We start from the raw sequence: 25736 nt of genomic DNA, 5'->3' as shown, positions 1-25736 counted from the left end.
AAACTTTACTTTGTCTTATACCTCAGACTTTATACAAAAATTAACGCAAAATGGATGATAGACCTAAAGGTTAAATACAAAACTGAGAAATTGGACAGGAAAACAAAATTTTTGTGACCTTGTGTTGGGCACAGAATTCTTAGCTATGACATCTCATCAAAATTTGCTTTGTGAAAGAAACTGTTGGGAATTTAAGTAAATATTATGCTAGAGTAGCAACAAATTTTAAATTGGTGAATTGAGTAGGATATTACTGGTTGTAGTAGTAGATAAATTGGAACTTATAATTCAGGTTTTGAGAAATGGAAAGAGTGGACGTGGGTTTAATTCCATGGAGGAAAGTCTTTTGCATTCTTTGTTATCAGACTTGCTATCTGAAAATGCTTGTGAACTCTGTAAATTCAGGCATTTAAACTTTTCTCTACCAGTTGTATGAGAACATCACAAAACCTGGATATGTAGTATGTCACTATGCTTGTATACTGATGTGGTGTTAGGTTTTGTATTCCTGTAGGAAAAAGATCCTGCGTTTTAATTTTTTTATTTTGGGAAGTTTCTTATATATTTGGTCATTTTTTCCCTTTGGTAATATTTTAAATCATGATGAATGCTTTGTGAAAATATTTCATCCACATACATAATGGTTTATATTTTCACCCTTTTTTGGTGTGTCCTTTAGGAATGCTTCTAGTCACAACAGATACCCTTGGCCATGACTTCCATGTCTTCCAAATTTTGACTCATCCTTGGTCCTCATCACAAAGTGCTGTCCATCATCTGTATACTCTTCACAGGGGAGAAACTGAAGCCAAAGTAAGTTGTATATTTCTCAGATGTTTTCTTTGTGTAATATGACGTCTAATCCAGCTGGTTATTTGTATCATATTGGAGCTGAACGTTAATGTTAGTGAGTTCATGTTGTTCTTTAGACTGGGTCAGATAATTAAGAGTTTTTATCCGATTTTGATCCAGTAAATATATAAGCAGTAGGTAAACCATTCAGTGAATGTTGATAAGACAGAAGTTCCATTTATCCTTCTCCCCTACCATAATACCATTTCTAGCCTCAGAGAAAACGCTGTCATCCATATGATAGCCATCTCTCCAGACCTTCTCCTAGGCATTTTGATTCTATACATGCATACACACACACACACATACATGTATATACATACATATTCACATATACCAGAAAATAATCGAGTTTTATAATGTATATAACTTATATGCATAATATTCAGTGGTATGCTGGAGCCAGCTCACAGTTGCTAGTGAGAATCAGTTATTCACATCTAGCCCCAATTCTGGATGTAGTGACATTATATTGGTAGATTGAAATCATCCACGTTAGGAGTGGTTACACGATGGAAATCAGCAACACTAAAAATCAGGGCTATTTTTTCTTTAGGGAGCCAGTTTTTAACATTTACCAGCACATCACTGCTCACATATGCGTGCGCGTGCGTGCGCACACACACGCATACACACACATACATATATATATAATTTAATGAGCATTTGAATTAAGCACCATGCTGAGTGTATTACATGTATTTAATACTCTTATTATCACTTGGTAGACACTGAGATTTTTTTAATAGCCTTAAATCCCAAATATTCTTTCACAGAGCCTGTGGGTATGCATATACCAGTACACTTCTGTATATAGTTTATTCTGAAAGATAGCTCATTGACCCAACAACATTTATTGACTAGTCCATTCTTTCCCAATAGTCTAAAATACTGTTTTTCATGACTTTGCATTAAATTTTCTATAATAGAATGAAACATCTTTAATATATATAAACCCATGATTTATAATGATACTTAAAAGCAAGGTATTGGACATTACTGTATGTTGCTTGTTTGCAAACTCATTATTCTAAAAATTGATAATTAAAGAGAAAGTACCCTGCCTTTCTTGTATCAATTTAATAAGATGACCAAGTAGTTGATGAGGGAAAGTTTTTCCTTATTGAAGAATTTCAGAATAAGAGATGTTGGAAATTAGACTTATTTTGTTGATCATTTTATAATATATACATTATGGTATGCACCTGAAACTAATGTCACATGCCAGTTGTACCTCAGTTTTTAAAAAAGGTAGAAATATAAGAATCACTGTGTTGCTATTTCTAATGAAACAATATACCTAGGCAACAAACATCTGTGTGTGGTTTTGGCTAATGAGTCTTAATGTTAACAATGTGGAATAGTCCTACCTATATCATGTGCTTTCCAATATGATGTAATTAGGATGTATACAACATCATCTATGAAATTAAAACTAAATTTAATTCAGCCACTAGATACAATGAGCACTTTAAAAAAAATTATTTATTTATTTATTTTTTATACAGCAGGTTCTTATTAGTTATCTATTTTATACATATTAGTGTATATATGACAATCCCAATCTCTCAATTCATCCCACCACCACCCCATCCCGCTTTCTCCCCTTGGTGTCCATACATTCGTTCTCTACATCTGTGTCTATTTCTGCCTTGCAAACTGGCTAATTAATTTTGTTAATTAGCACATTAAACAAAATACATAGATAGAGGGACAAGTTAAATACCATGAGAGTGCAACTAGTGAAATCTAAAATGTGGGAAGTTCAATACAAAAGCCAGGCTCTGTGGCAAGGCTTAGAAGTAATTTTAGAGAATAATATCTAAATAGAAGGTGTGGACCTTGTTTGAATCCTGTTTCATACAAATCAAGTATGAAAATACATTTTTCATACAAATGGTGAGATTTGAACATTTGGCTTAGTAGATGCTATTAAGGAATTTAATATCCTTATTTTTTTGTGATTCATACAAGAGTGGAATTTGCTTTAAAATAATCTAGCCATAGGGGAGTGTTGGTTAGATAAAAAAACAAATACATGACAAGTAGGGGTATGGTTATGTTGATTACAAGAGTCTTAAAAGCCATATCAATTTACCAACTAAATTCAATATGTGAACTTTGTTTGGAGCCTGATTTAAACAAGGTATAAAAAAGACATTTTTGAGACAGAGAAAATTGACCTTGAACTGGGAGTTATATGATTTTAACCAGTTTATTTTGCTGGGTCTGTAATTGTGTTCCTTTTTTTTTTAAAGCCCTAATCTATTAGGCATATAACCTGAAGTCATGCTGAAGTAGTTATTGGTGAAACAATATGATATGATATCTCTAGTTTGCTTTTGAATATTCTGGCAAAACAAAACAAACTAAGAGATAGATTGAACCCAATATGCAAAGCTGGGTGATGCTGATATTGGTGGTTCATTATAGCAATCTCTGCACTTAGTGTATATCAGGAAATTCCTCTAGGGAATTCCCTGGTGGTCCAGTAGTTAGGACTCAGTCAGCACTTTCACCATGGGGGGACTGGGTTCAATCCCTGGTTGGGGAACTAAGATCCCATAAGTTGTGCAGCGTGGCCAAAAAAAAAAAATTCCTCTAATAGAAAGTAAAAATAAAGCAGTACCTTTTACCAACATTATGCTGTTTTACTTACTTTAGCAGATTTATTGTTCATTTTCAAAAACTTTCCCAGCTATTCTTTGGCATTTTCTCATTGAAATGCATTTTAGAATAACCCTATTGAGTTATATAAAGAATATTTAGGAGTTTTTTATTTGGATTGCATTGAAATTACATTTTAATACAGTTAGAATTCACATCATTAAATGTAGAATTTTTGCATCCAATGTTATTTATTGCTGAGGTATCATAAACTATAGATTGTTTTGTATTAAATTTGTATCTTCCTGCTTTGCTAGACTCTACTGTAAGATCCAGTACTTTTTCAGTAACATTTCCTTGGATTTTATAAGTAGAACATACTTTCTGACAATTATGATAATTTTTGACTGTTTTCAATTTTATTTTTCTTGTTAACATTAGGTTGGAACTCTAAAACAATGTATACCTATACAAGTGATAGTTGTAGTCTTTTCTTTGTTAATAGTACCTCCTTTATTTTACTTTCTTATTTTGCTCTATTGCTAGCATCTGGTTTTACCCCAATTCCATGCTGTTTTTATTACTTTAGCTTTGTAATATAGTTTGAAATCAAGAAACTTGATGCTTCCAACTTTGTTCTTCTTTGTCATGATTACTTTTCTTATTTGGGGTCTTTGGTAATTCCTACAAATTTTAGGATTTTTTTTCTAGTTCTGTGAAAAATGCCATTTGAATTTTGATAGAGATTGCATTGAATCTGTAGATTGCTTTGGGTAGTATGGACATTTTAACAGTATTAATTCTTCTAATTCATGAGCATGGATTATTTTTTCATTTATTTGTGTCTTCTTCAGTTTGTTTCATCAGTGTCTTATGGTTTGCAGTGTGCAGGTCTTTCACCTCATTGGTTAAATTTTCCTATGTATTTTATTCTTTCTGATGCAATTGTAAATGGGATTATTTTCTCAATTTCTCTTTCTGATAGTTTGTTATTAGTGTGAAGAAACAACTGATTTTGTATCCCGTAGTTTTACTGAATTTATTAGTTTTATCAGTTTTTTGGTGTAGTGTTTAGGGTTTTTGTATATATAAGATCATGTCATCTTCAAATAGAGACAGTTTTATTTCTTCCATTCCAGTTTGAATGCCTTTTATTTGTTTATTTTTTTCTTGCCTAAGTGCTGTGACTAGTACTTCCAGTACTGTGTTTAATAAGAGAATCACAAATGGGCACCCTTGTCTTGCTCCACATTTTAAGCAAAAGCTTTCAGCTTCTCACCATTGAGTATGATGTTAGGTGACCTATGATGTAGGTCATATACGGCCTTTATTATGTTGAGGTACGTTCTCTCTATACCCACGTTACTGAGTTTTTATTATGAATGGATGTTGAATTGTGTCAAATGTTTTTTCTGCATCTATTGGGATGATCATGTTTCATTTTGTTAATGTGGTGTGTATCTCAGCACCTAGATGCAGACTGATAGGAAGCTGACAGTGGTCTTTAAAGTATGCAGATGTACTTCTTTCAGGGGAAGATTGGGAGAAGGACATTTTAGTCTGCTGCCTCTATGCTGTGCCCTGGGTGGATAGTGGGTTAAGACAAGTCAGTTAAAACTATGTAAATATCCCATTCCTCATCAAGCTTTGTATTACTTCTTTTATTTACATATATCATTTGCTTGAATAGATTCTTTATTAAATGGGTTATAGTCATTCAATAATTATTTTAATACTCAAAATATCCCAGATTTGGCCAGTTGGAGCCTATTAGCTTGACATCTATGTACTTTTGACCTATCTCCATTATTCTTTGACAGTGTCCTTAACTTTCTGGTACAATGAAGTTGCTTACTCTTATTTAGTAACCATTTGTTTTTATTTCTTTTGCATGGAAATTTTTAATTAGGTGAGCATTTTAGGTAAAGATTTACCATTTCAACATGCTGCTGGGCACATTTTATTTAAAAAAAATTTTTTTTCTTTGAAGTATGGTTGATGTACAATATTATATGTTACAACACAGTGATTCACAATTTTTGAAGGTTATGTTCCATTTATAGTTACTAAAAATACTGCCTATATTCCCTGTGTTGTACAATACAGGGCACATTTTATTTCTTAACTCTGGTTTTTTAATCCCTGTCCTGCCCTCCCTACTTACTGATATGCTGTACCTCAGCTATAATCTACTAGAATTATTTTAAGCACCCACACCTTTTAAAAAAATTTTACACCTATTTTTGATACCTCTTTTGCATTAGAATTATTTGTCACTTAATTTACCTTTATTTCCAACCGGAAATAGAGATCTTGCTTAAGCTTCTTGGTGTCTCTCATTCGTAGAACAGTGCCCTGCACATGGACAAATGTTTGTATGTACTAATGTTTGCTAGTGACAATGCTATTCCTATTTAACAGGTAGGAAAACCAAATAGACATTATTAAAATTATGTTGTTCTATGTCACACCCTGTAATTTAGGAGACTGGAAATTTTAAACATCAAGATCTAAGGAAACTCAATTAATGACCATAAAATTAATTTTTATAAACTTCTACTGAAAGTAATTTTGAAATGATATATAAAATTTAACACTGATGATGAAATCTGTATGGCAAGTGATCTATCTGTCTTTGAGTATTTTAAAATCATGTCCTTCTGGAATCTTCCAAGGATTCTGAGGCTACTTTCATCAGGCAAGAAAAAAAATCAAATATGTGGATCTAATTATGTTGAATTAACTTGTTTTGTGATCTGTGACTTGGGATATCCTCTGCATCTGACAGTAATTTTCCTCATAAAGTACATATGCAGTTAGAAAAATATTCTTAGTTTTCATCAATGAAGTTGTATATAGTAAGACCTTACAATATTTTTTAAATGTACTTCTGTAAAGTCTTACTGAAGCAGACACAAGTAGTTTTTGTACTTAACATGCTAATTTTGATAAATGGTAAACTTGCTTTTGAAACCTCTGCATACATGTTACTTTTACTTTATCAGAGCAGTCCTGCAAAATGGTATGATTTGTATGTTTAATACTCAAGGGGAAAAGTATCTAGCTATTTAATATTATTAATTGATAGTAGCTGATGATCAGTTCAGGAAAAAAGAATCCATGGTGCAGGAAGGGGGAACCCAGATGGAGCCTAGTGGACTCCCTTTGTTGATGAGAGTCCAGGGAGACAAAGATCATCGAGTTCTCAGGACAGAGCACCAGAGAGATGAAAGCTGCAAAGAAAGAACCCCTGAGATCTGTAGAGAAATCTGCAGCCACAGGAAGAACGACATCATACTAGTAAGGAAGAAGTAAAATTATGTTTATTTAAAGATGACATGTAGAAAATCTAATGGATACTACAAAAGAAGTTAGAACTAATAAGTGATTTTAACAAAGCTTCAGGGTACTACATACTAGGAAAAAATAATTGGTGATTTAAAAAAAATTAGTTAAAATTTAAAAATAGTGGCTATACCATGTGCAAGACTATATTCTAAAACTATAAAACATTGCTGAAAGTAAAGACCTGAATAAATAAAAGAGTTAAACCATATTCTTGAGCTGGAATACTTAATATTGTTAGAATATCATTTCTGTCCAAACTGATCTATATATTCATTGCAATCTCCATCAAAATCCCAGCAGGATTTAAAAAATTTTTTTTTGGATAGAAATTGACAAGCTAATTCTCAAATTCATAGGGAAGTACATAGGACTTATACTGGGCAAAATAATATTGAAAAAGAAAAACAAAGTTGGAGGGTTACCACTACCTGATAATAAGACTTATTAAAGCTACTAAGACATTAAAGATAATAAGACTTATTAATTCAGGAATGTTTCCATACATATGTACAATTGATTTTTGACAAAGGTGCAAAGTGGAGACAAGTTAGTCTTTTCAACAATGGTAATAGACTGTCTGTCTGGGTATTGATGTGCAAAAAAAAAAAAAGTGTTAATCCATATCTCATCCCATATACAAAAATTAACTGAAATTGGATCACAGATTTAAATATAAAATCTATGATTATAAAGCCTTTAGAAGAAAACATAGGAGGAACCCTTTGGATTAGATACAAGTTGTCTGGTATCTACAACACATTTTAAGGAACTCTCAAAAAGTCAATGAGTGGAGGAACTCGATCTTCGTACAGTGCTGTTTGGAATGTACAATGGTACTGCCACTCTGGAAAATAGGTTGGCAGTTTATGAAAATCTTAACATAAGCTTGCCATTCCACCCAGCAACCTCAGTTACAGGCAGTCCACAACATTAAATTCACATTGTTCTGGACGATATACAAATTTACTCCACATTTCTTTCCTGTGGTTGTCATAACAAATTACCTTAAAATAACAGAACAAAACCAAATTGCCTTAAAATAACAGAAATTTATTTTTTCACAGTCCTGGAAGGCAAAGGTCCAAAATCAAGGTGCTGGTGAGGCTGCACTCCCTCTAGAGTTCTAACAAAGAATCTGTTCTTTGCCTTTTCCAGCTTCTGGTGACCCTCAGCATTTCTTGCCTTATGGCCACGTCACTCCAGTATCTGCCTCTATGGTCTCATTTCCTCCTCCTCTTCTCTGTGTCTTTTCCTCTTTGTATCTTATAAGGGTACCTGTGATTCCATTTAATGTCAACACTGATAATCCAGGATAACTTCTCCAGATCTAGAAATTAATCACATATTTTGTCATATAAGGTGATAGTCACTCTTTGGGTCTATAATGTACTGTATGTAGGTTCCAGGGATTAGAATCTGGATGTGTCTTTTTTAGAGCCACTATTTACCTCACTACAGTCCACCCTCTGACCCTTCAAATTCAGGATTATTTCATGTGTAAAATGTATTTACTCCATACAAACATCCCGGAAGATCTCAACACATTACAACATCTCCTCTAACTCTAAAATTTCTTTAAAATATCATCATCTCCAAAGTTCAGATCTCCTCATCAAAATCATACAAATAAGGTATGGTTGAGACTCTGCATATGATCCATCCTGGAGCAAAATTCCTCTCAATCTATGTAGAAGGAGAGGATACAGAGAGAATGAGGCAGAAAAAAAAATGAAGAAATAAAGATGGAAAACTTTCCAAATTTATTGGAAAAAAAATTGAATAGGACAAAACACAAGTTTAACAAGAACGTCATAGTAAACTTTCTGAAAACCAAAGCAAGTCTTGAAAGTAGCCAGAGGAAAATAACACGTTACATACAGAGAAATAACATTTGAACAAACTGTTGACTTCTCATCAGAAACTATGGAAGTCAGAAGGCAGTGGAATAACATGTTTACAGGACTGAGAGAAAAAAGTACTGGTAATCAAAAATTCTCCATCCAGCAAAAGTATCATTTAAGAATGAAGGAGTGAGCAATAATCCTTGCACATCCACACTAGAAATCATGCACAGGGAAATGATACCAGAGCAAACTTGGATATCTTGGAAGTAATGAAGTATGTGAGAAACGATCAGTTTCTTATTAGCATTTTTTCTCTCTTTCTTTTAATTCATTTAAAATATGTAGGAATGTTAAAATTTTAAATTTAATGTTAAAATAATTTTTATATGTAAGAAGTTTTAACATTTTCTCAGGTTTATATTGAATACATGTAATGCATATAACTATAGCATAATGGACCATTGGTGCTTCAGTGGGAGCAAGGAACTATACTATTTCAAGGTTCAATGTGCTACACCTAAAAAGACAAAACTTCATATAAAATGGAATTCTAAAAAATGTTCAATTCATTCAAAAGTAGGCAGAAAAGGAGGAGCAGAGGCACCAGAAACAGAGGGGATAAACAGAAAACAACATTAAATGGTACATCAAAATTCAATCATATAAATAGTTACATTAAATTTTAATGTATTCCAATCTAAAGGACTTCAAACTAAAGGAACAAGTTATCTATTAAAGATTTTCTTTGAATCTTTAATATGATGATAGTAAAAGCATGTTAAAAGGTACCTCAAGCAAATAATAAACATAAGGATATTAAAAATTTGACTATATTAATATCAAGTAAAATAGAGGTTAAGACAAAGACTATTACCAGAGTTATTTCATAATGTTCGAGTCAAATTATCAGGAGGATTTAAATGTCTATGCACCTAAAACTGAGTTTAATAACACTTTCTCAACATTTGATAGAACAAATAAGGAAAAAAGGGCAAATATCTGAGCAATCCTATCAACTATGTTGTCCTAATAGATAGTTCAGCAACTAACCCCAGCACCTGCAGTATATTTATGCTTTTAAATTATGACATCGTGTATACTTTGAGTGGTATGAAACAATGGATAATAGATGGGGCAAAGATTATAATTGATGGATTTAGATGGAAATCACTGTACAAGGCAGGGCAAAAAGCAGGCCTGATCAGTGGCTTGATTCCAGTCATTCTCATAAGTGGGTGGATTCTTACCTTGGGAATTAGTGACCCAGATTCTTCAGGTACCTGCCATGATTTGCTTGCACAGCTCATGGCCCTAAAAGAGGGACATGTGCAATCTGCCAGTACGTAGTCTACTTCATGGCAAACAGACCATTGGCAAGGCCATCGGCAGATGACAAGTTTCGGTATAAATATAACAGTTCTAGTCCTTTGGAGTATTTGTCTAAAGCAGGAGTTTTCTTTAAAAGGCCAGATTGTAAAATAACTCTGCATTCTACATGTATTACCTCTGTCACTGTAGTGCAAAAACATCCATAGATAATACATAAATGAATGGGCATGATTGGTCCACAGTTATAGTGACCCCTCAAAGTAGAGGTGACAACTTTGCATTATCCTGCTGTGTTGACTGGTCCTTAGATTTGTCCATCCACAGTTTTTGTTGGTGCTGTGCAGCTGCCCTGGGCTGGCGGACACCATCACTTTTCATTTTAGCCAAACCATCAATCAGGCATTTAAAGGAAACTCTGTGATTCAGGGGCTTATAGAACCAGTGGCATTGCTTCAGGCAGTAGAGTGGGTGATAAAGTAGTGGTAAAAACAAGGTGCTCCTAGGGCCATTCTGGAACATATTCTGGAATATACCATTCCCACTTGACTAGCAAGCCCTGTCAGGCCCTTCCCACCGTGCTCATCATCAGATTTGAGTTGACTCATCCCAGTGTGGGTCTGGAAAATCACAAAGCCTCCATGGGTCAGTTGTTCAGCTACAAGAACCTGGTAGCAGGTTAGTAGCTGCCATCTAAAAAAGGGAGCGTACTTGGTTGCTGGATCAGGCAGGTGGCGATGTTGTACTGGGATAACACCGCTGTGTCCTTCAGCAGCCATTCAGTCTCTACCTTGACTTTTTCCTACTGGGATTCTGTTGTTTCTATTACATAACATGGGAAGGAACTGGAAGCCTAGTAGGTGAGCTGTTGTGGGCTTGTCGCATTGTCACCTCGATCTACATGGCAGAGGATACCCCTGACACTTAAAGACATGTAAGTACAATCAATTAAGCCATCAATACTATTTATACATTTCTCAACATAAACGACAACAATAGTACACCCGCAAGGTCATCTTAGCTCCTCTTCCCTACGGTGAACTGTGCTTTTACACTTCGTTCCGGGGCACTTTTCCTCCTATGAGGGCATGGGCTGTTCCCCCCTACACGAGAACATGGACGAATGTGTTTAAGGTGCACATGCCAGTTTCTCCAGTGACTGCTGCCAGGGGATTTCATTATCCCCTGTCTTGGTGGCAGGGGAGGCTAGTCTGTAGATACTATGGGGGCAGCCAGGAGCGTTAGCGGTTTTTCCTCACTTGGCCAAGTGTTGGTGCCAGTTATTTGCTGATGAGCAGCGGTGCTGCTCACCAGCTTCCAGCGAGTGTCCAGGCACCACAGCCCCTTTCTTTCTGCCCCCATTCCCATCACTGCCACGGTTCACACTGCACTCCTTGGCATTTTGGGCCACCCCCCATCCTTGTCTCCACTCAAGTTCAGGCTGCAGCAGGAGCCGGCTGCACTAGCACTGTTCACAAGGTGTCACATTCGCTTTTTTTGTTTGTTTAGATTTTTATTGAAATAATCATCGGTTCATAGGCACTTGTAAGAAATTGTACTAAGAGATCCCACGTACACTTTGCCCAGTTTATCCCAATGGTAACACTGTGCAAAACTGGAGTATATGACAACCAGCATATTGACATGGGCGCGATGCACTGATTTTTTCAGACTTTACCAGATGTGCTTGTGTGTGTGTGTTTGTGTATGTGTGTGTGTTTAGGTGTATATAATTTAATCACGTGTCGGTTTGTGTATCCACCACTGCTGTCAAGGTACTGAACAGTTCCCTCATGTTACCCTTTTATAAGTAACCTAAGTTTTACAGTTTGTTTAAACATCCACCCGGACTATTTACAGTTTGGGGATATTATGAGTATGTTAGGTGAACGTAGTTTTCATTTCTCTGGCATAGATGCCCAAGAGTTCAGCATGCTGCTTATTTGATAGCTCATTTTCAAATTTCTAGCACCTAGAAGAGTGCAAAACATGTAATAGGGTTCCCATGAATGCATTATTGGATAAATAAATGAATCTGAAGAATTGATATGGGGAGGGAGTAGGCAGATGAGATAGAAGGTGCGTGTGGAGTATCTGTCTTTACCACATCTCCATTCTAAGCATCTTATTCTCAAGCAAACTTATTGCCATTAACATAACCTCATCTGAAGGCTAGGACCTTGGCTAGTTAGTTTTTGTGCTATGGGACTTGTCTTTACGGTTTTGATTGCCATTCTTACAGGCTTGTGAAAGAATAGTACTCTGGGATTTGAGACTTTTTATTCCAAGTACTCTCTGCTTTCAGGTTTTCTTTCTTTTTAAAAGAGTTGGAAAGGGAATTAGTAATTGAATCATTAGGCATGTATTTGCCTACAGAACCAAAAACAATGGTTTAAAAAAACAACCACCCAGGGTTTATTTTTCTCACTTTACAGGAAGGCTGCTGCCAGTTTTGGTACCGTGTCTCAGTGACTTTTTTTGTTCTTTTTCTTGTGATCACTTTATAATTGCCACTCCAGTGGGCATCACTTCTGAATTCAAAGCAGTAAGGTGAATTCAAAGCAGTAAGGTGAATTCAAGGAGTAAGGACAGCTTCAGTGATGTTAATTCCTTTTGTCAAGAAAGTGGATACTTTTCAACACCTGCTGTAAGAGAGGCTTTGGGAAGCACATAGGAAGTATCTGTAGTGGTGGCAGGTGAGGGGGTGAAGGTTGCAGGTTGGGTGTTCTATTTGCCATCCACTAGTTACACCTATACAACCATAAATCAAGGTATAGAACATTTTCATTATCTCAGAAAGTTTCCTCCTGCCCGTTTCAGTCAGTCCTCTGCCCGACTCACACCCTAGGAAATCATTGCCATTACTTCATTTTTAAAAAAGAGTATCTTTTATGTAATTTCTAAGGTTTGGTGTGGGGCTGGGGGACTGCTATTTCTGGTAAGTTTATTTTTTTTTCTAGCTCCATATTACAGACTTCAGGCCAGTATCAGAGTCATTATCTGAGTTCTAAAACTGCAGATTTCTTGGTCACGTCTCCCCCAAGACCTCCCAACACCTCCTGAATCGTAATTCTGAAGGTGGGACCAGAGGATCTGTATTTCTTACAAGTAATCTAGGTGCTTCTTAGTCTACTAAAAGTTAGAGAATCTCTGCTTTAGATTTTAGCATGTTAAAATAACGCTGAATTTTAAAATTGCTATTATTAGTTAATTGGGATTGGGGGGTAAATTTGCGGCATAAATTTGGAGCCTTGTGCGATGCTCATTTCTGTATCTTAGATGCTTAAATGTAGTAACACTTAATTCTAGTGCTCAAATACTCTTGTTTTATATGTAATTTGAATTCAGCCTGTTCTGTGAATGAAATATACACTCGAGGTTTGTTTTTTTTTCTTTTTTTTTTTTTTTGGTTGTTTGTTTTGATAAAATGTTGGACGTAATTATTCCACATATATCTGCTATATTAGATTTTGGTTACCCAAAATATTGTTTGGATGAGTAAATCAATGAAATTGATTTAGATTGCTGAAAAAAATACTTGTATAAACTAGAATTACTGGCATATAGCTGCAGTATGTTTTAAGGAACAAATACTTCAGCTTTCTACAGGCCTAATTGGTTTCTCATAGCCAAATTTTACATTATTACAATAAGAAGCAAGTGTGAGATGTTATAAATATGCCAAATAATACATTTAAAGAGCAATAAATTATATAACCAAATAGAAATTTGTAAAACATTTAATTAAGCACTCTATTTCTTATTTATATCTCATTAGTTAAGAATTCTGACATTTGCTTATTTAAAAGCTCCAAATTGATAATAATGAGTGTCCTAATGAGGGTTCCCAGTCTTTCTTACTTTTAATAATGTATGAAAAACCACCCAACTTGTTTGATAACATGAACAGTTGTATCATTTTGCATTTTGTGGATAGGCGACTTGTTATCCTCTGTAATGTTATTTAAAGGATTAAACTTTCTCTAGTTTCTTGACAGCTGATGTCTTTGGCAACTCTTCTCTGCTCGTTTATGTATCCTGATGTGTCTGTCTTTAAGGTCACAGAGCAGAATCACTTCTCTAATAGCAGTTTTCTAAGTAAGCTTTTAGGTGGAATTCTGTCTTCTTGCCTTGATACTGTTTGTTAGTACCACCTCATATCAGAAGTATTCTTAAAATGAAAGAATGAAACTTCTTTTCATTGACAGACCAGGAAGTCATCTTGATTATAAGTGTTTTGGAAAAAGGTTTTAGATAACATGGTTTAGTTCTGCTGTGGATGGAACATAAGTTACTCAGTAAGCCTAAAGATGGTTTTCTTTATATGTTTGATTCTGGCTTGTGTTAATGCATTTGATACTATAATATTAAATTTGTCTGGGACTGTTGTTTCTTTTCTCTCGCTTCTGCTGTTTACACTTTTCTTTGTCCTACCCCTTCCTTTTCTCCTGCTTTTCTATAAGTCTTTTAGCTGAAAGTTAGTGTAAGTGAAATAGAGAGGTAAAGCACTGGAGGAATGACTTTTTATTCGTAATTCTAGAATTGCTGGGAGTTAAATTTCTCAGTGTAAAGGATCAGGAGATTCTTTAATTATAACATTAATGTGTCATTTGGATGTGTCACAGTAATTGAAATGGACAGGCATGGGGCTCAGTTTGGGGTTTATCCATGTATTGATAATTTTGGTCTGTCAGTTGTCTAGCAATGAAATATCCTGTTTTGATGTAAGACTAAAATTTCTTTTTTATTTCAAAGATTCCAGGCTCTTGTACTTTGATGAATACTTATAGCTTTTGCTTGTAGAATATTTCTGAAGTATTAGTCAAGATTTTAAGCTGAATTTAAGCTTATTTGAAGATGTAGTACACTGAAAATCGGCTTCTTTGACTGCTTGAGGAGTTTTACTCACAAGTTTTAAATCCTACTCACAAACATCTTATCTTTATTTTACTATACTTTTTTGTCTGGGTTATTTTTTTAAAGCACGGTTTGACATTTGTTTTACGTGATGAAAAATTATTTTAGTTTATCATTTAGTCAACATAGAAATCTTGCTTAAGTATCTGTGATTTGCCTTTTTTTTTAAAGGCTTGGTTAGAACAATATGGAATTTTACTTAGCTGTCTTTTTTAAGTATAAAAGTAAACAGAGACATTTTTGTTCAAGTTGTCATCATTAGACTGATATCAAGATAAAAGTAATAAATTCAGTTTGCTAATTTGAAAATACTGGGACTTCTGTATTTCAGTACCTGATAAATGTCATACAATTTAGTGACTAACTTTACCTAGATCAAGTTTGTGGCCAGTCAGTTTTTCTGTAAAATTTTTTCTACAAACATAGCTGCATTCATTGATTTACATATATTTTCTGTGGCTACTTTGTCACTGGAAGGGCAGGGAAATAGCTGAGAGAGACGTATGGCCTGTAGTGTTTGCAAACCACTGCAAATACATAAGTTTTTTCTTTTTTTTTCATTGTTATCAAAGTGGTTTTTTTTTTTTGAGTAAGTTTGACATGTAACATTGTATAAATTTAAGGTGTACAGCTTGTTACTTTGATACATTTATACATTGCAATGTGATTGCCATTGTACCCATATTTATCACATTATATAACTGTACAATATTATTGTCTATATCAGTATACTGTGCATTAGACCTCTATGGCTTATTTACTACTTGTTACAAGTTTGTACCCTTAAACACTGTCAGTCTTATCTCCGCCTCACATCCCCTGGTAACCACCATTTTAGTTCTGTTTTTCACAGGTTTGCTTTTCTTAGATTTCACATATAAGTGATACTGTAAGGTTCTTTCTCTGTCTGACTCACCACGTTTAGCGTTATGTGTTCAAGGTCCATCCATGCTGTCACAGTTAGGAGGATATCCATTTTTCTAATGGCTGAAATATTCTGTTGTGTATATATACATGCCACATCTTTTTTCTCCATTCATCCGTTGAAGGACATTTGGATTGTCATTTGGGTGTTTTGAGACATTTTCTCTTCCCACCTCTCTTTAGGGTCCTATATCTGTGTCTGTTGAAGAAACTTCTACTTAACTTTCCTTCAGTTACCCTCATCTCCACTGCAAATTCGTTCCCTTGCATTCACTCCCACAATCATCCTTCCAGAATTGAAATCTTGACTCCTTATTTCTTAAATAAAATCCAGACACCTCTTGCGCTGGCTTTTGCTCACTCTCATGTTGTTTCTGACATACTGAACTACTTGCTCATCATTTCCATCTTATGTCTATGCATCTATATCAAAAGTAGAATATCTGCATATATCTAAATTAGAATGTCCCTTGCTCCTTTCTTTGTAAGTATATCCTACTTCAAAACTCAATTCCAGAACCCAGAGCTATTTAGATCATGTGTTTTTGGTGCCACTCTTAACCCTCTACCTTCTTGAACATCTCCTTTTCACCTCTCAGAAGCAGATTTCATATTTTCCTTCCTTTTTGTTACCACTGTGCCTCAAATGTAAGATAGTTATTTCATTTTTATATGTTATATTTTTGCAAATTTCTTATGTCTTTTCTTCCTGGTAGGCTGTAAGCCCAAGGATGATTTCTTATCCACCTCTTTGTTCCTAGTGTTTATTAGCAGGGTACCCAGTGAGTATTCGTTGAGTGAATGATTGGATTAATAACTTTACCTGCATTGTATAATGTATGTTTTAATTTTTGCTCTTCTATTGTTTTTTTGGAAGGTAAATTCCTTTAAAGAAATGAACATTATCCATATATCTTTTTTTTTTTTTTAAATATAGCTCTATAGGGTGAAACCACCTAGGTCCTATTTTCTGACTTGGCACTGTATACAGCAAGGGACAGAATTCCCTATTGTAAATCTTATCAAATCCCTTATGTGGAGTTTTGATCAGTATTCACCGTGAATCTAATCTTTAGAAGAAACATTTTGAAAATATAATCTGATGTTAGGTAAATTTGGTAACCAGGCAGGCATTTCTTTTTTTAAATTAATTAATTAATTAATTAATTATATTTTTAAATTATTATTGTTAATATTATTTTTTGGCTGCGTTGGGTCTTTTTTGGCAGATTCTTAACCACTGTGCCACCAGGGAAGTCCCCAGGCAGGCATTTCTGTTCATATTTAGTAATATGTTTGTGATATTCTTAGGTCAATCCAAATAGTTTCAATCATTTTTTTGTTTTTCCTTGTTTCATTTCTAGGTACAAGACATATGCTTCAGCCATGACTGTCGCTGGGTTGTGGTCAGTACACTCCGGGGGACTTCCCACGTTTTCCCAATCAACCCTTATGGTGGCCAGCCTTGTGTTCGAACACATATGTCACCACGAGTGGTAAATCGTATGAGCCGTTTCCAGAAGAGTGCTGGGCTGGAAGAGATTGAACAGGAACTGACGTCTAAGCAAGGAGGTCGCTGTAGCCCTGTTCCAGGTTTATCCAGCAGCCCTTCTGGATCTCCTCTGCACGGTAAACCCAGTTTTCTCTCTCTCCACTATTCCCAACAATTCTTCTTCCCTTTATCTTTCATTTTTGAGATCTGGAATAAAATTAACCCATTTTTCTAATTCATTCATACGAAGATAAGATCTTGGGCTCATTTGGGGACCTTTTTTTTAAAATTTATTTATTTTGTTTATTTATTTTTGGCTGTGTTGGGTCTTCGTTGCTGCGCCTGGGCTTTCTCTAGTTGCGGCGAGTGGGGGCTACTCTTCGTTGTGGTGCACAGGCTTCTCATTGCGGTGGCCTCTCTTGTTGCAGAGCACAGGCTCTAGGTGCATGAGCTTCAGTAGTTGTAGTGTGTGGGCTCAGTAGTTGTGGCTCACAGGCTCTAGATCATAGGCTCAGTAGTTCTGGCGCACAGGCATAGTTGCTCCGCGGCATGTGAGATCTTCCCGGACCAGGGATCAAAACATGTCCCGTGCATTGGCAGGCAGATTCTTAACCACTGCGCCACCAGGGAAGCCTGGGGACATTCTTAATTTATTAAATCATTTAATAAATTGAAGTTAATATAGTAATGGTGACCATTACCATGCTACATTAACTCCCTAACTTTTTTTTTGAACTTTAAATTAAATATTTATTTGTGTGATTATGTTTTAAATATGTCTCTGTCACCAGGCTATTAGTTCTATTAAATGCCCATTCTGTATGAACAGAACTTATTACAGTGCCTGCCAGGCACAGAGTAAATGGAGATCTGTTGAATGAGTGAACGGATGGATGGATGGATGGATGGATGGAGGAGTGTGTGAGTGAGCGAATATGGAAACAGCAGTCCCCACACTTCAACCATTCCCTGTTGTGCTGGGAATTCTGCCTTCTATTTTTTGATAAGTTCTCTCCTTCTTCCCCAGTGACTGCACCCTTCCCCCACCCTAGAAGAGCCCACACCACTCTCCTTGGCCCCAAGGGAAGAACCAGATCTCTTCAGCTCACTTACCACGCTCAGCTAACTCCCTAACTTTTTCACTATATAAGAGTTACTTGATGTCATATGTATGGAATATGATGTTCAAGACTATTTTCATAAATTTAGAGATAGAATCTCATATCTATAGATCTTTTCCAGAAAACTCTGGCTTTAACCGGAATCAGTGCTGTAGTTCATTAAGAAATGTTTATTGTTGGAGAGGAATAATCTTGAGTCGTACGTAGTTTAGAGCAGCATTTGCATTTTATTTTAAAATATTGGGTTGGCCAAAAAGTTCATTTGGGTTTTCATAAGATGTTACAGAAAAACCCGAACGAACTTTTTGGCCAACCTGATGCATCTTTGTGGGATTTCTAAAAAACCCTCGTATTAGTCAGTATTTTATGTAGAGCAAATAGTTGTGTAACCATCACTCCAACCAATAAAGGAAACATTACTAGAACTCCATTTTTGAGCCCCTTTTCCATAAAAGTAAGCTGTGATTCTGACTTTTAGGGTAATCACTTCCTTACTTTTTAAAAAAGTGAACTATTCACTTTTTTTTAAAAACAGAGTGTGTATATATTCAACTTCTTTAACATGTTTGTGAGATTAATTCATGTATTTTATGTAGGTTTAATTCATTTATTTCCACTGCTCTTACATATTCCATTGTACAAATATATTTTTACTTATTTATCCTTTCTCCTACTGTTGATGTATATTTGGGTGATTTCTGATGTGGAGCTATTATGTATAATGAAGAGATGAAGATTTTTGTCCTTGTTTCTTAGTGCAAATGTGTGCTTATTTTTGTCTTTTTTTTGTTTTTGTTTTTTAACATCTTTATTGGAGTATAATTGCTTTACAGTGGTGTGTTAGTTTCTGCTGTATAACAAAGTGAATCAGCTATATGTATACATATATCCCCATATCTCCTCCCTCTTGAGTCTCCCTCCCATCCTCCCTATCCCACCTCTCTAGGTGGTCACAAAGCACCAAGCTGATCTCCCTGTGCTACGCGGCTGCTTCCCACTAGCTATTGGTTTTATATTTGGTAGTGTATATATGTCCATGCCACTCTCTCACTTTGTTTTATTTTTGAATTGAAGTGCTGGATTACAATGTATGCGAATCTTGGCCTTGGGAGATAATATCAGAATGGTTGTACCCACCAGAATGAGAGAAGATATTCGTTGACATTAGATGACACTTTATTTTTTGGAGCATTGCAGTTTCTCCTTGACAGATGACCAATTTAGATTTTTAAGTATAGGGAATTTTATAGAGCGAGATTATGGTTCCTACAGAAAACAACCCTTATTTAATTGATTTGACATTCATACAACATAAAATTAACCATTTAGATGTTAACAATTCAGTGGGATTTATTACATCACAATAATTTGCAACTACCGCTTCTGTCTAGTTCCAAATATATTGTCTTCACCCCAGACGAAAACTGCATATTCTTTTTCTTTTTTGGGGGCTGCACAGCATGGCCTGTGGGCTCTTAGTTCCCCAGTCAGGGATCTAGTCCGTGTCTCCTGCATTGGAAGGGCGGAGCCTTAACTGCTGGACCGCCAGGGAAATCCCCCAAACTGCGTATTCTTTAAGCAGTTCCTCCCCACCCCTCTGTCCCCAAGCCCCTAGCAACCACCAGTCTGCTTTCCATCTCAATCTATACCTGTTATGGATAGTTCATATAACTGCAGTCATAAAATATGTGACCTTTTGTTTCTGGCTTCTTTCACATAGCATAATGTTTTAAAAGTATAGCCACATTGTAGTATGTGTCAGTACTTCCTTACTTTTTATGGTTGAATAATATTCCATTATATGTATGTACCACAGTTTTTTATCCGTTCATCCATTGATGGATATTTGACTTGTTTCCACCTTTTGATTTTGTGGATAGTGCTGTTACGAACATGTGTGTACAAGTACTTGTTTGAGTACATCTTTGCAGTTCTTCTGGCTATATCCCTAAGAAGTTAAAGAAGCTAAAATGCTTCTGCTTGAACACACATCCTTTTGTAATACCTAATCAATTCAACATATGTATTTTTTCTGGAGGAAGTTTTAAGATAGACTGAAAAAATATATTGGTAAATAGAATCCTGGGGAGAAATTCTGCAACTCAAAACAGTTTGGGACCTTTTTTTTCTCCTTAGATGATGTTTTGTGCTTTGGCCCTATTATAATTTTTTTAATATTTATTTTTATTTGTTTTTGGCTGCATTGAGTCTTAGTTGCAGCATGCGGGATCTTTCGTTGTGGCGCACAGGCTCCAGAGCACGTTGGCTCTGTAGTTGCTGTGTGCAGGCTTTCTAGTTGCGGCACGCAGGCTTTCTAGTTGCGGCACACAGGCTGTCTAGTTGTGGTGCGCGGGCTCTCTAGTTGTGTCACATGGGCTTATTTGCTCCCCAGCATGTGGGATCTTAGTTCCGCGACCAGGGGTCAAACCCGCATCCCCTGCATTGGAAGGCAGATTCTTAACTATTGGACCACCAGGGAAGTCCCTGGCCCTATTATTTATTTATTTATTTAGAAGGTTTTTTTTAAAATTAATTTATTTATTTGTTTTTGGCTGCGTTGGGTCTTCGTTGCTGCTCGTGGGCTTTCTCTAGTTACGGCGAGTGGGGGCTACTCCTTGTGGCAGTGCACAGGCTTCTCATTGCGGTGGCTTCTCTTGTTGTGGAGCATGGGTTCTAGGTGCACAGGCTTCAGTAGTTGTGGCACACGGGCTCAGTCGTTGTGGCTCGTGGGCTCTAGAGCACAGGCTTAGTAGTTGTGGTGCACAGGCTTAGTTGCTCTGTGGCATGTGGGATCTTCCCGGACCAGGGCACAAACCCGTGTCCCTTGCATCGGCAGGCGGACTCTCAACCGCTGCGCCACCAGGGAAGCCCGGTAGGCGGATTCTTAACCACTGCACCACCAGGGAAGTCCCTGGCCCTATTATTTTTATAAGAACAGTTATTATTCATGTATATTTATCTAGTGATCCATGATCTTTGAGGTTGAAATAAGTCCTGGGTGAAAACTGTCATTTAAAAAAGTATTGGGACTTCCCTGGTGGTCCAGTGGGTAAGACTCCACGCTCCCAATGCAGGGGGCCCGGGTTCAATCCCTGATTGGGGAACTAGATCCCGCATGCACGCTGTAACTAAGAGTTTGCATGACGCAACTAAGAGTCTGCATGCCGCAACAAAGATACCACGGCCATAACAAAGATGCCGTGTGCCGCAACTAAGACCTGGCGCAGACAAAAGAAATAAATAATAAATAAATAAATATTTTTAAAAATAAAAATAATAAAAAAGTATTTAAAATTTTTTTTAAAGTTTAGAAAGCTGTGAGATATTCATATTTTCAGCCATTTGCAAGAAATTTTACTTCAGAAATAATTACTTACATTCTTAGGCGTGACTGTTTTGTCATATAACTAAATGGTAGTATAGGTTCTTTGAGGGCCTTGCTTTTTGTGTTAAATATTTTTCTTAACTTGAATTTCACTATACACTTTATGGAGCGAGATTTAGTGTGCACATTGGGCAGCTAGGTTGGCCAGAGAACCAGCTGTATTAGTAGAAAAATTTGGAAAAATTTATAGTCTTTATACATCTTCAGAGAGCATTCTTTTGAGCTCCTTTTTTCTTCCTCTTCCTCCTTCTCTAATAAACACACCACATACCAGGTTCTGTGCTAGGCTTTGGGCATACTGTGCACAGAAATTAAGGTCATCTCTGCCCTTGTCTAAGGGAACAAAACGGATATTGAATGACTGAATGAATACCTTTCAGTATATTTTTGCTGAAGGGTGCAAAGTGCCAGTCAATTAAGGAGTTGTCATTTGTAAAAGATCAAACAGTTGAAGAGTAATATTGTCAAAATATATTATTTTCTCTCAGCATTATTGTTTTCACAGCTTTCTTCATATTTTTCCATAAAGCTAAGAGGAGGCATCTCAGAGCGGAGATTATAGACAGTTTAGCAGTACTGCAGTTCTTAAATTCCCTTTTGAAAGCAAGGAATTTCAGATGTTTTCCTCCTGATAACACATGCTAAATTTTTATTATGTTGGAATTTCACCTGCTTTTTCTGTAGTTTTTTCATTTTTAAAGTGCAGACATTAGAGTGATGGTCATTTTTCTTTATGTTCTTTTTGTACCTTACATGTCAAAACAAAATGGACATTATTGTTGGTTAGTTCTAAAAATGATGTATTTACAGTTTGTGTGGATAAACAATCTGATGCTAGTCAAAAACAATGTAAACGTTTGAACAGGGAGGGATTCATCTTGAAAATGAATCATGGTTTGGCGGTTATTGCTGTTGTTTGTCTGTGCTCTTTTTAGCAAAGTAAAGGAAACTGTTAAATAACAGTTGATATAAGGATATTTCCTTTTTACTTTCTGGATGCAATCCAGTTTAGGTTAGGAGTATTTTATCTATTTGCCATTTTTACTTAACAGAGGATGTTTATTTATTTGAAATATACTTTCTCTAAATATCTCTTTCATTTCTGGTCTTGTTGCTTGGACCTTAGTCTTAAGGGGTTCTTAAGATCCGTGAACATGGATAGGAAAGTATTTCATCTTTAGGATTACTATCCTCTACCCAAAAGTAAATGTTTTCTTTCATTATGAATATAGGCAACACATGACAGTTATAGCAGCAGTACTTGTGACATTATCACCAATAAAAACACAGATGTTTTTGTTTCACATTATATACAAAAAAAATCTTGAAGTGTTTTGTCGAGATGTATTTTGAAATATTGTTTATGCTCACCATTGCTTGGAAATTATATATATATATAATGTAATAATATTACTGATTTTAATATTACATATATTACTATAGCAGAACTTAATTTTTTAAATAAACTGATAGCTATACTTCAGTATAATAATACGGTTTTCTTTGTAATTCTGTGTATTGTATCCCATGCATTTAAAGTATTATTCTGAGAAAGAGTCCACAGGCTTTTCCAGGTTGCCCAAGTAGTCCATGACAAAAATGATTAAGAACCTCTTTTCATCATTTCTTACCTCATCTGTTTCTGTAGCCTCCAGCCTTCTTTTTCTCTTTTAACTATCACAAGCATTTTCTTTGTTAACCATAAGTAGGATAATATTCCACTTTTCTGCTTTCAGTCTTTCAGTGTCTCACCATGCTTTTAGGATGTTAGGGAAGGTTCCTTCTCACTCAGCTTCTTGTCCCACCACACCTACATTTCTGTACCCTTCCCTGAAAATGCCACATGTATTCATTTCTTGGCACCTTTTAAGTTTGCATACTCTTCTCAAAATAATTTTTATTCCCTTGGATGCCTGCTGAAACCCTACTTCATTATGATCCAGCTAAAAGTATCACTTCATCTCTTCAGCCTCTTTTTTTGTTTGTTTTTTATTTATTTATGTTTGGCCGCGTTGGGTCTTCGTTGCTACACGCGGGCTTTCTCTAGTTGCTGTGAGCAGAGGCTACTCTTCGTTGCGGTGTGCAGGCTTCTCATTGTGGTGGCTTCTCTTGTTGCAGAGCATGGGCTCTAGGTGCATGGGCTTCAGTAGTTATGGTGTGTGAGCTCAGTAGTTGTGGCCCGTGGGCCCTAGAGCGCGGGCTCAGTAGCTGTGGCGCGTGGGCTTAGTTGCTCTGCAGCATGTGGGATCTTTCCAGACCAGGGATCGAACCCGTGTCCCCTGCATTGGCAGGTGGATTCTTGTTTTTTTTTTTTTTTTTTTTTGCGGTAGGCGGGCCTCTCACTGTTGTGGCCTCTCCCCTTGCAGAGCACAGGCTCCGGACGCGCAGGCTCAGCAGCCATGGCTCACGGGCCTAGCCGCTCTGCGGCATGTGGGATCTTCCCAGACCGGGGCACGAACCCGTGTCCCCTGCATCGGCAGGCGTACTCTCAACCACTGCGCCACCAGGGAAGCCCCCAGGTGGATTCTTAATTGTGCTACCAGGGAAGTCCCTCTTCAGCCTCTTTTAAACACCTCTTGATGTTGTATGTTCTGTATCAGTCTTGGTATTGGCACTATGAATGTGATTTTATTATATTTTAATGTTAGTTGTTCGTATTAACATATGTTAATATGTTCATTGACATGCCTGTGTCTCCCAGTAGATTTACCTCTGTGAAGAGAGGGTCTTTCTCTTGTTTATATTTGTATCTTGGCACCTCATATAGTATTTGGTAAAATGTAGATTCTAAGGCTTCAAACCAAAGTTTTCAAAGTTATTAGAACTTAGAAGTTCTAATAAAAACAATTTATTACTTGTCAGAATGAAGAGATTTTCATTCATGGTAACATTGCTTTTCATTTTAACATCTGTAAGATTCTTTAATTTTATTCAAGAACTATTAATTAGTGTTACTATGTCCAGGCACCGTTCCTGAGCTCTAGGGATACAGCAGTGAATAAAAGAGGAAAACATCCCTGTTCCCATGGAGCTGACTTTCCAGTGGAGGGATATGTATCATGCATAGGATAGATGATAGGTGGATGGATGGATGGATGGATGGATGGATGGATTCATGGATTCATGGATGGATGGATGGACAAATGGATGGATAAACAGGTAGTTTTATACGCTATGGAGAAAAGTAAAGGAAGGGAATAGGGCATGCCTGGAGAAGATTGCAGTTTGAAATTAGGATGCTCCTGGCAGGCCTTACTGAGTTGATGACATTTGAATAAAGATCTGATGGAAGTGTGGGAGAAAGTCATGCAGATGTCTACGGAACGTGTTCCAGGCAGAAGAAACAGTCAGTGTAAAATCCCTGAGATGGGAATGTGTCTGGAGTGTTCACGGAGAGGCAAGGAGGGCCATGTGGCCAAGGAACAGTGTGCAAGGTGCAGAGTAGAAGAGGTCGGAGAGGGAATGCGGCCAGATCATGTCAGCCTTTGACTTTTACTCAGAGTAAAGTGGAAAAGCTGTGGAGGGTTTTGGGTGACGGGGTCAGATTGCGGTTTGACAGGAGCAGAATGGTGATCTGTATTGAGAACGCACCATCTGCAGTCTGACAAGAGTAGAAGTCTAGTGAGACCAGTTAGGAGAGCATTGCAGAAATCCAGGAGAGAAAAAAGAGGAGTCAGGGTGACCAGTAAGGCTTTCGTCCCAAACAGCTGGAAGGGTGCGACTGCCATCACATGAAATGAGGACCATGAGGATAAAGCAGCTCTGAGGATAGAGACAGATCAGAACTTTTGGACGTGTTTAGTTTAAGATGTGCCTTGACCTCCTAGTGATGTTAGGTAGGTAGTTGGTTTTATGAATCTGGAGTTCAGTGGGAAGGAATAGGCTGAGAATAAATGTTGGGGAGGCATAGATAAAAAAAA

At 36.5% G+C, this 25736-nt stretch overlaps 1 protein-coding gene across 11 annotated transcripts in view; it reads left to right on the top strand.

The window, feature by feature from the left end:
- Positions 1 to 25736, top strand: part of BCAS3 (BCAS3 microtubule associated cell migration factor) — a 576449-nt gene that overhangs the window by 195493 nt on the left and 355220 nt on the right. For all 11 annotated transcript variants that reach the window (XM_081218975.1, XM_081218976.1, XM_081218978.1 and 8 more), the window contains exons 14-15: positions 680 to 813; positions 17183 to 17447. In XM_081218975.1, coding sequence (XP_081075101.1) covers positions 680 to 813; positions 17183 to 17447 — 399 coding nt within the window. The remainder of the gene's footprint in view (positions 1 to 679; positions 814 to 17182; positions 17448 to 25736) is intronic.

Source organism: Mesoplodon bidens (genome assembly GCF_964165515.1).
Source record: "Mesoplodon bidens genome assembly, chromosome: 19".
Taxonomy (NCBI): domain Eukaryota; kingdom Metazoa; phylum Chordata; class Mammalia; order Artiodactyla; family Ziphiidae; genus Mesoplodon; species Mesoplodon bidens.
Note: the sequence above shows the minus strand (reverse complement) of the source record. Positions and strands in the feature narration are given on the sequence as shown.